Source organism: Helianthus annuus, chromosome 17 (genome assembly GCF_002127325.2).
Source record: "Helianthus annuus cultivar XRQ/B chromosome 17, HanXRQr2.0-SUNRISE, whole genome shotgun sequence".
Classification (NCBI taxonomy): Eukaryota; Viridiplantae; Streptophyta; class Magnoliopsida; order Asterales; family Asteraceae; genus Helianthus; species Helianthus annuus.
Window position 1 is genome coordinate 170,636,085 of NC_035449.2, and position 12,045 is coordinate 170,648,129.

Genomic DNA, 12,045 nt, shown 5'->3' on the forward strand with positions numbered 1-12,045 from the left:
TCATATGGAACTTCTGCAAAGATCTTATCTTTTAATGGCATTCAAAAGAATCATTCAAAGAAACAAGGGACAAAACGTTGCTGGTCTTAGAATGTTCATTAACTAAGATTATGCTATTGACATGTAATTACCGTGTATTATACACATGTGTACTATCCTGTTGGAGTGTATAGTGTACTATCCTGTTGGAGTGTATAGAACGCAGCAGTACACATGTGTACGTCGGACATAAGAGTTATACACAATAAAAAAGATGACTGAAAAATATAGTTCAACCAAAAAAAGACTAAAACTATAATTGAAATATTGCTAATACGTTCACTAAAACAATGACAGTAGTACATGTTCGTTAAAATCTATGGTCATACGATTACACTACCTGGCCGATCCATTGTTGTAACGAAGACATTATCGCCAATGTTTTGGTCAGAATTGTGATTGTCAATTTCTAGGTCGGCCATGAATGAATTAGAGTATCACGTGCCGGAAAAATTTCAACTATGTTTCAATGTACTCGAACGACACCAATTGAATTACAAACACAAAAAAACACGTTCTAACTGTATATTAAAGTTGAAATTGGAAAACAATCAAAAACTGAATAACTATTTAATTGTACAACCTGGGCTACAATGATTAATCGGCTGCAGAAAACAGTAACTACGATGATCAATGAGCAGCAGATAACAACCAATGTAATACAATAACGGATTCGCCGGAATGTTGGTCCGGCTTAACTTTCAAAGTCCAGCGACTGCTGGCGACGACGATGTTAAAGACGACAACAAATGTCCGGCGAGATAATTTTCAGGTTTTGAAAACGGGATGAACGAGGTAACGTTGTTCGTGTGGGACGTGATGAATTCTGGAATTGAAAACTGGTTCATACGAATATTGTGGATCAAATATGAAGAAGATTATGGATGTTTGTTGAATAGATTAAGAAAGATAATGTTGAAAAATATAAAATATGTTAAGATTTGGTAAATAAATTAAAAATAAGTTATGATTTTGAAAATGTCAAAGTTGTCGACCAATGTTTGAATATATTGTGAAACTGAAAATTTCTTTATTGTTAAGATTTTGAAATTAATATGAAAATAATTTAAATTGAATATTTACATAAAGTTACAATCTTACCCTTCCTCTATGTATATGAAATCAATGGTTCAGATCAGTTCACGCGGTTCACACTAGGAAATTTGTTCACGTTTGAACCTAATCCTATATATATATATATATATATATATATATATATATATATATATATATATATATATATATATATATATATGTATGTATATATATATATAGAGGCTAGGTGGCTAGAAAGTCCAAATTTCCTAAAAAGTGTAGAAAGTCATAAAACACCAAATTGTCAACCATAAAACACACCAAAAATCCACAAATAACAAAATGAAGATTAATAAAACATCATATATGTGGGTTGTGTTTTGTGTTTTGGATGATAAGGCTCTGATTGTCGAATAACAAATATTATTGTGTTTTATGTTGATTAGCATGTTGTGTTTTATATTCATAGTTCTACGATTGTGTGTTTTAAGTTTTTATGAACTATTATGGTTTGAATATGGTGTTTTAGTAATTTTCACTCTGTTATTTGTGGGTTTTAGGTGTGTTTTATGGCTGAAATTAGAGTGTTTTATGACTTTTTACACTTTTTAGGAAATTTGGACTTTCTAGCCGAACCCTACCCTCTATATATATATATATGTGTGTGTGTGTGTGTGTGTGTGTGTGTGTGTGTGTGTGTGTGTGTGTGTTAGGTTCCGGGAAAAAGTAGTTTTTTTTCATGAGAAGTGTGAGAAGGCATAGGAATTGACGTGTAGGCATCATGTTTTGGACTTAGGCATGATGTTTTGGATTGTTTTACCAAGAAATACACCAAACACAACAATTTAAGACACCATTTTATGAATTCTAGGCATGAAATTTAAAACACAACTAAAACACACTGTTCTTAGCAAGATGTTTTAAGTCTTAAGCCTAAAATTCATTGTATTGTGTTTTAAATTGTTATGTTAGGTCTTTTTCTTGCTAAAACAACCCAAAACATATGCATAAGTCAAAATCATGATGCATAGGTGTCAATTTTTATGCTTTATTACACTTTTCATGAAAAATGTCCTTTTTACAAGAACCATATATATATATATATATATATATATTCACTAAAGTTTATAATCGAGTGGTGAGAAAAATAGTTAGACACAACAACGTATATTGTTTGTTATAAAGGTTAACGAATATAAGTCATTAAAAAGGTAAAAAAAGAAAAATCAATTAAAATGGGTTGGCATTGTATCTATCTATTATACTAAATGAATTCTCTTAAGCCACAAGGTTTAATCTTAGCCAATCATTTTGATGATGTGGCATTGCTCAAAAGGCTGATAATTCAGCCAAAGGCGGGCTATTCATTTTCCTTTCTTATGCGCTCTTTATATAAAACGTATTCATTCTATTCAATGCCATTCATTACCCAAAACCTACCACCGCCTTCTCTCTTCAATTCTCTGTAATCATATCGTTCCATAAATCAATCGATTTTCGCAATCAAGTTCATGTAAAGATTGGTCTTCTGCATCCTCTTCATCTTCGTCTGTCTTTTCATCCATCTATTTCGGGTTTTTTTTCGTTAATCCATATCGACATCTGTAAGTCTTGGTTGTTAAAATTTTGGTGTAATCGGACTTTAATTATAGATCTGTTGTTTATGTTTAATGACTGTATGTTTTAGGTATAGATTTTGTTTGTGATTGTTAATCATAGCCCTAAATCGATTGTAATTTCTCTGTTCTAGAAACCCTAATCCTATTGTCAGCATCGATCTGTTGTTTATATTTATTTGTTGCACGTTTTTTTGTATATGTTTTGATTGTTGCTCATGGACTTAAACCGATTGTAAAGTATAAGTATTTTTCTGTTCTAAAAACCCTAAATCTGATTTGCATCCAATATCTGTTGTTTATGTTTACTTAATGTCTTCTTTTGTTATACAACTTTATTGTTACTCATAGTCCTAAACTGATTTTAATTTTTATGTTTTACAAACCCTAAATCCGATTGTCAATGTAGATATGTTCTTTATATTTATTTATGTAGTTTTTTATTATAGATTTTGATTGTTACTCATATCCCTTAACCGATTGTTAGGTATAAATATGAAATATGTGATTTATTTAGTAAAAACCCTAAATCCTATTATCATTCTATAACTGCTGTTTATGTTTATTTTCTGTATTTATTTGTTATAGATTTTGATTCTTACTCATAGACCTAAACCGATACATCACTTTTAATTTTCTTCCTTATGTTAATTTTTTCCTACTTGAATGCAGGTTTACAATATGCCTGGGTCATCTTCATCTTCATTAAGGTATATATATAACTGTATTGTTTGTTTATTTTTCTTTCATTCTGTATCATTTGTTTCGAACAATAACATATAAAAATGTTTACTAACATTCTAATTTTAAAATCAGTATCAGAGAACCCTGTTTCTGTAGGCATATGAAAAAAGCAGATGAGATAATTCTGGTAATTAATATTTCATATTTTCTGTTGTTATTATTAAACTAAATCTGTTATACTTTTTTTATATTATTTTTTTATAATTTTTTTCTCTAATTATATTTCATCTTCCACTGTTTGGTTTGTTAGTCTATTCCTTCTGATGCTGCTTGCAAGCTGTGGGGTGTTGATATGGGCCCTACAAATGTGGACATACATACTGATGATGGCCGCATTTTTAATGTTTGTTTAAGCTACTCTAAAGGAAATTTGTTCCTTTTCCATGGATGGTCCAATGTAACACAACATTTGGGACTATCCGAAGGATGTTTTATAGTATTCAATCCCCTCGATTGTACTACGTTTAAATTAACGCATTTCATTGATGGTGTTAGCGGTGGCTCTTTTTGTACATATCTGCTACGTACATCATCACATTTTTATGTAAGTTATTATTTACTTTTATGCATCTTAAAGTATTTGTGTTTATCTTTATTGATATTAAAAATAGTTATCTTATTTCTTTTAATTATCGTTTTTATAGGTAATACCTGAAGTTCTCCTGCCGGAAACCTTTTCTACATCCATTGATTTAATATCCACTATAATGATAAACAACAATCCGTTTCATGTTAGGATTGAAACGGATGGTGGTAAATTCGGATTTACCGTTGGTATTGACGTTATTGTTAGTTTTTTACATTTAGAGCCTGGTTGTTTTTTGATATTTACAAAGTATTTTGGTAATGATTTTAACTTAAAAGTATTTGGAAAAAATTGTGTTGAAAAGAACTTTCTTGATGTAGACGTTGATGTGGTAAGGTTACATTTTGTTATTATATGTTATTTATACATTTGTTAATTTAATAATGTAATAAATTGTATTAAATGTGTTATTTAATTTGCAGCCTTTAGTTCCTCCTATTGATGCTGTGAATGAAATTTATCAAGAACCACATAGTCGTGTGTATCGGTTTTCCTGTACCGTTGGTACCGATTTTGTAAGTTATAATAATATTTTATGTAACACCCCCAAAATTCCACCTGCGGAAACCCCGCGAGGTGTGTTACGCATCAGAGTTCGAGCCACCAATCACATTGAACCAATGATAAATATTTAAATAAGTCATGACATTAATTTACCAAAATAAGTTGTCAACATGATATTAATTCTCAAAAGTTGTATAGCGGAAGCATGTAATAAGTTGTTTAGCAATTGTTTCATAATAATACTTAAAACCAATGTATCAAATGCAATTTAATCCAAGAGCCTCGATCCATGACCACTCCAGCACTCCCAGATAGCAAGTTTCCCCAAATCCAAGATACCTAACGACCTGCGAGCATGTAACACGTGTATCAGACAAAGCTGGCGAGTTCACAGTTTTAGAAAACGTTTGTTACACGTTGTATGTAAAGCAGTTCAAGAACCAATGCAAGTAATATTGTTAATATCTCAATTCCGAACAATGACGGCTCCTGAAATACACGACTGCCCTTCCCACGTACTCCTATCTAGTACTGGGCCAGACTGGGTCATTAGTTCACCTCCGTCTTCTACAGGAGCGGTGTGAGGGTGCCAAACCTAAGTAGCGCTACTAACTAATACCCGATGAGGGACTTACAAAAGATGATAGGTGAGAATATTAACCAATATACCCGTTTTTACCCAAAAGACTTATCCCTCCACGGGATACCCACTGACTGTCCCCAACCACTGGGACGCATGCTCGAATGTAGTGAACTCACCTTTGCTTTGCTCGGTAAAGTTAGCTACTTCACTACCAATTGATCAAGCACCTCCTAATATGATTTAACAATAACAATCAGTCCTCTTCTTGTACTGAACCATGTATATGTCATACCTTACATAATGCACACTTATGAAATAAGTACATATTAGCACACAGTTTACCAGTCAACTATTGACATTCATCCATCGAATTAGTAACATTTACCTACAGAGATTTTCATGCTAGGCATCCATATTCATTTTAAAGGCCCAATACCCATTTGGCAATAAATAACACAACCGAACTCTACCCATTAATTACGGCCCACTGTCCATTCGATTGAAGGTAGAATTAATCAAATAATTCGGGTAACATGCAAATGGCCATAACCAATATATGCTACTGTATGCATTCAATTATATTATTTGGCCCAACCCAAGTTGCCATCCATTATTTCAATTCAACTGGTTGAAATATCAACCCAGTAAGGTGTATAGGAATCGTTCAAGTTCTTCGCAGTTATAACACATCAAAGTCTTCTATATCATGTCAAAACATACAACACAACCATCAATACAAGCGTCATCGATCATTTAAATCACATAACAGTGTATCGGCATGCATAGCAAGAGAAATTAATTCACAACACCTCCCATCATCACCAATAGCAATTGCATTGTTAAGTCAAAGAAAGGATCGGTTCACATGTTTGGCTATCAACCTTTGTTCAAATATTCAAATATGGCACATGGCTACTCCACTTAACAAGTACATTATTGGACCAAATACAACCCTTTGGATTTTCTCAAGACTATGGCCGACATCCTAGATGATTTGTCCATTTTGCTACTAATATACTCTTCTTCTATTGGACCAATTTAAGTTAGTCAACTTCAAGCTTTTGCACACAATAAACATAATCATCAATAACCATCATCAATCTCAGTGTGTAGAACCTATATTATCATGCACCCTACATCCATGTGTTCATCGATTACAAGCAATTATATGTAGACATATTTGAAACCGATTCCCATATTCTTACAGCCGATTATACATAGGTTACCAAGAATTCCCACCATGCAGTTTTCATAAACAAAAATTCGACACACTACAACAACTAATATTAATTTTATAAGGACAACGAATTAAAGTGCAAAACTAACCGAGTGTACCAATGAGACCAAGTATCGAAGGGGAGGGGGTCTGCTATTGCCGACACACTTCTTGAGAAAGGGAGGTAGGGTTTGTTCGATGAGAAAGTGAGGGCATAAGGGGGGTTACGTGCATCTAATTATGGAATTAAAACCCCACCTTTCTGGGCCGGTCATGTAGCTTTGGGCTGCACATAACTGGGCCGATCATCAACTAACATTTAGATGTGCGAAGTTGGGTTCGGGTGGCCTTCTAACCGTAGAGTGTGACTAATCGGTCTAAAGTGTGCACCGTCCAACAAATGCCAGTACGCTACCTCGCTAAATTATTAAAGTTTAACGGGGTTACAATTGAATAGGACGTTTTAGCATGTAAGTAAGAGATAAAGAGGAGTTAAGATTACAAAGTAAAACGTTACTAACCTCGGAAAATCGGGTTGTCACATCGGCCTTTAAAATGAATATGGATGCCTAGCATGAAAATCTCTGTAGGTAAATGTTACTAATTCGATGGATGAATGTCAATAGTTGACTGGTAAACTGTGTGCTAATATGTATTTATTTCATAAGTGTGCATTATGTAAGGTATGACATATACATGGTTCAGTACAAGAAGAGGACTGATTGTTATTGTTAAATCATATTAGGAGGTGCTTGATCAATTGGTAGTGAAGTAGCTAACTTTACCGAGCAAAGCAAAGGTGAGTTCACTACATTCGAGCATGCGTCCCAGTGGTTGGGGACAGTCAGTGGGTATCCCGTGGAGGGATAAGTCTTTTGGGTAAAAACGGGTATATTGGTTAATATTCTCACCTATCATATTTTGTAAGTCCCTCATCGGGTATTAGTTAGTAGCGCTACTTAGGTTTGGCACCCTCACACCGCTCCTGTAGAGGACGGAGGTGAACTAATGACCCAGTCTGGCCCAGTACTAGATAGGAGTACGTGGGAAGGGCAGTCGTGTATTTCAGGAGCCGTCATTGTTCGGAATTGAGATATTAACAATATTACTTGCATTGGTTCTTGAACTGCTTTACATACAACGGGTAACAAACGTTTTCTAAAACTGTGAACTCGCCAGCTTTGTCTGATACACGTGTTACATGCTCGCAGGTCGTTAGGTATCTTGGATTTGGGGAAACTTGCTATCTGGGAGTGCTGGAGTGGTCATGGATCGAGGCTCTTGGATTAAATTGCATTTGATACATTGGTTTTAAGTATTATTATGAAACAATTGCTAAACAACTTATTACATGCTTCCGCTACACAACTTTTGAGAATTAATATCATGTTGACAACTTATTTTGGTAAATTAATGTCATGACTTATTTAAATATTTATCATTGGTTCAATGTGATTGGTGGCTCGAACTCTGATGCGTAACACACCTCGCGGGGTTTCCGCAGGTGGAATTTTGGGGGTGTTACAGTTGGTATCAGAGCCACTGGTTATAGTGAACTAGGTTTTAAAACGTTTTATAAAACCAGACTATAACCGAACAACTTCGAAAATCGATCATGACACTCAGCTCCAGATTGCAAGGTTCGTTTCTCTCTCACTTTATACATTACTTGTTTAACAGTCACACACTCACAACGTATATGAACTGAAAAAAAAAATTAGCACCATAGTGACTTGATAGCGTGACCCCACACATCGACTCATGCGAGCCATAGACCTGTGATATCATCTGTTGTGTTGTTTGAACGGGGGAAACTTTGAGCGCGAGCTAAGAAGCACTGAGATAAGCATGCAAATTGCCTTATTATTATGGGTGCACACTTAATAATAACGCGGGGTGCATGCAAGTCCCAGTGAGACTTATCGAGCGTGAGGAGGGTTCTGCCCTACTATGTGTGAACTTGGTAGTACGTAAATATCAGTATGATACTTGACTCTCATCTCGTTTTGACATCTAAATCGGTTTATTCCCAACTATAAAAACATGAGTGAACGAGGACACGGACGTGGCAACATCACCATGACTCAGGCTGAGTTGACTGACCTAATCAACACCCGCGTGGCTGAGGCTTTAGCAGCCTATCAAGCTGGTACGGAATGTACCAAGTATTCTTACCCTCAGATTGTGTACACGGCTTTTCACTTCTACAATGCGAGTCCCAGCGAGGCTTAACAAGTGAAAAAGGGGTTCCGCTCTGTTATTTGATTAATGTGGCACACAACAGCCTATAGGAGGCATAGCAGTGAGTGACTCTTACATGAACACAAACTTTTTGAAACACGAACTTTTCACTTCTCATCGAACTTTTACGAATCTCGATGTTAACAAACGTTACCTGAACACTCATCAGAACGCCTAGCAAATTGTGTAGAATGTTAGGTGCTTGTACGAACATCCCTGAGTTGGATGTGGTAGCGTCGAATGAATGGTTATTACCTTCCTCACTTATCTTCATTTGTTTGAACCTAACACACTAACGCCCTCAATCTCGAAGTGCGATCACTTTTGCAACACTTTTGAAACACACTGGGAATAATTCGAATCACTTGCTGGGGGGATGGACAAAAGGATGAGTGTAGTATCCTACCGACTTCAGTATTTGGACGACCCCGATTACCAGCAACGAACACCAGCGAACTGACTTCAATCTAAGTCTTAACTCTGGTCAGCGACTCGTGGGAGTCAACTGTTACAAACCAATCTGGACTTTTGTAATGACAACAGATTTTAGTGTGGGATGTGTAGCTTCTAGCCCAACGAGTGGCACCTTCGAACTTGGCACGAAGTGTAGAGAGGGACATTGTGGTGAAAGAACGTGGCGTTCGGCTTCAAGCACCAACATTAGAGCAACAGTATTCGTGACACCCAGGTACTTGTAATAGTAGCCTACTGTAAGGGAAATGAAGGTGCCTCCGGCATGCATTGGACGTTGGTAATTCAAAACGACCACAACCAAGGGAGCGATGACGGTACAGGAGGAATCCGCGTGATTGTAACAATTACACCGGTAGTGGTGCTCACGGAAGGGAAGTTAGGATTGATGTGAGCAACGATAGGACAATAACAACATGGTGGTTTGGATGGGTAGTAAATCGCTTCGCCCTAATTCTGTTTAACCCTGATGATTCGCAAAACCAAACATGTTATGGAACCGGCTGATGGCAAGTCAACTGCGACCGCACATGTTAGTTAGGACACAAACTCGACCTTACGGGAGACAGGCATTCGACACCGGTATCACTTCTACTATCCTTGGTGGTTACGATGCAGTAGTCAGTGATGGCTCATTAACTAGATAAATCTCTCAGACGCACCCTGTGGGAAGAAATTTAGCGTCACCTTATGCATTGAAGTGCCCGAGTAGTGAGAAGGTTAGCATCATGTAAGTAATGACAGCCCCGAAAGCGTCTATGAAAGGATGATCTCGCTGTAGTAGCAACTAATTCTAATGATCAGACTAAGGGCGATAGGATCGAGGATCTATCAATTGTTGTGACTAATCTCAATGTACAACTCGAGGAACTTCCAGACATATCACCACAACTATTAGTCAGGAGCTCATTGATCTCACGATGAGAGGGAGCTCTGAAAACACGTACTCTTACCGTCTTGCATCAGGAGGGTTGCAAGAGCAGTATAAGCCACTATGAGAACTGTTCGACAAGAAGGTTGTCAGACCTAGTTTTCGCTTTGGAAAGCCCAGACATATCCGGGGGGATAAGCCTTTTGGTGTGTGTACTGATTATCGGGAACTCATCAAGGCGACAGTCAAGGAACCGTTTGCTATGACCGTGTATTGACGACCCGTCGACTAGTTGCAAGGGACGAGCTTCATCAGATGAAAGTCCAGGGGGAAAAGATTATTAAAGCGACACATCAGACGCAATTCAGCCATGCGACTTTGTATCCCATGACCTTTGGGGTGGTCATCACACCCGCAGCTTTACGTATCATGTGAACCAACCATGTTATTCGATGACGTTCCGAATCTTTCCCAAGAGAAAAGAACATCACAGACATTCTTGCATTTTATTAGAAGAGCCCCTGAGGGAGAAGCCATACCGCACGAAGTCTCGATGAATGTAACTTCTGGATTCGAGAGGTGTCTTTGGTAGGTCATATAATCAGCGAAGCAGGGATGCACGTGGATCTCGCTAAGACTCGTTTTGGTTGGGAACTGATCGACACTGAAGAATTCCCCGAGACTACAACGATTACCTGGTTTCGCTTGATGTTACCGCAGGTTAATCGCAAGGATTCCGGAGACCACCAAAACTTAGACCTCTCTAGTACAGCCGAGTGATGTGATTGCGAAAGACAGAACAGGAGGACGCCTTTTCAACTTTCGAATCTTAACTCTGCAAGGCACTGAGCACCGTTTTACCTGAGGGTGTGGGTAATACAGTGGTATATCATCATGTTTGAATCGGAGTCCCAGTTACACGTTGACGCAACACAAGAGAGTGACGACTTACGTAATGGAGTTACAAAGAAGAACAGCACGACACACACAACCGGTGGTAGAAATCGTGGCCTTTGGATTCACTTGGGGGCATTACTTGGGCGGCACCGAACGCGTTACTTAGACCGATCACAAGGGCCTCCCGTGTACCCTGGCCACGAAAGAAGCTTTATCAGTTGATGAGAACGCCGGATGGAACTTTTGGATGATTACGACCGTGAGACCTGAACGTGCATGACCTTGCAGTTCGCTATCCACTCTGACACACCTGACCAGACTCACCTTGTTCGAAGTGAAGACCTGATGGAAGAAGATTCACCAGCTGGATTCATGCAAGTCATGGAGAAGCAACTTTTGGCAAGGCAGACGATATTCGCTACCTCGTGGAACAAATGTGGATCCCACTATACAGCAACTGTAAGGGACTCATACTGAGCAAAGCACACCGACTCCGATGTTCCAGTAGTCTGAACTTGATAGGAGATATTAGGATTTTAAGCCTCGTATGAATGACCGGGCAGGAAGGCCCCATAGCACTACACATGAACGATGTTAGACATGTGCGAAAGTCAGGGTGGAACACCGGAAACCTACTTGTTTGGGCAGTAACCAGAAACACCCATACGGAAACGAGAACAAACATCATGAATTTGTCATTGGTTTACTTAAAACTCAGAACGGAACCGATATCACCTGGTGATCGTTGATTGTCTCACGAAACCAGAAAACTAGCGGGTCTTCACAAGCTGTGGATGTTCTTCTGAGAGAGGCGGTCTCATGCACGAGGTGCCAACTCCTGTTACTTCTGATTCTGGAGCTATACCTGATTTATGACAGACAATACACGGTACCCTCGGCTTACGTCTAGGCATGGACATTTCGTATCACCGTGGGGCAAACGATCAGAGTAAACGAACCATCCCTGCACACGAGGACATGCTGTGAGCACGTGTATGGTTAACTTTAGTAGAACTGGAAGGACGCTTATCTTGGGTGAGTTCTACAGCAGCTGTTACCGTATTAGTATGCATATAACATTGTTTGAGGCATCGCTTGGACAGTAACGCTAATCTCTTTGCTGAATTAAGGTGGGTGATAACCTAATCGCAGGTCCAGGACTTGAGCTCAAAACTCTTGAAGATTGTTTAGATCGGAAATTGTTTGATGGCAACGCGTAACTTCTAGGAAAACTGATAAGCT

At 38.0% G+C, this 12,045-nt stretch overlaps 1 protein-coding gene across 1 annotated transcript; it reads left to right on the forward strand.

Annotated features, from left to right (window-relative positions):
* The first annotated feature begins 2,489 nt into the window (after nucleotides 1-2,489).
* LOC110925231 lies at nucleotides 2,490-4,474 on the forward strand. The gene is made up of 5 exons (XM_035987160.1): nucleotides 2,490-2,678; nucleotides 3,363-3,400; nucleotides 3,507-3,561; nucleotides 3,685-3,978; nucleotides 4,079-4,474. The coding sequence occupies exons 2-5, from the start codon at nucleotides 3,372-3,374 to the stop codon at nucleotides 4,394-4,396; spliced, it is 696 nt and encodes a 231-aa protein (XP_035843053.1). The 5' UTR covers nucleotides 2,490-2,678; nucleotides 3,363-3,371; the 3' UTR covers nucleotides 4,397-4,474.
* Nucleotides 4,475-12,045: the final 7,571 nt, after the last annotated feature.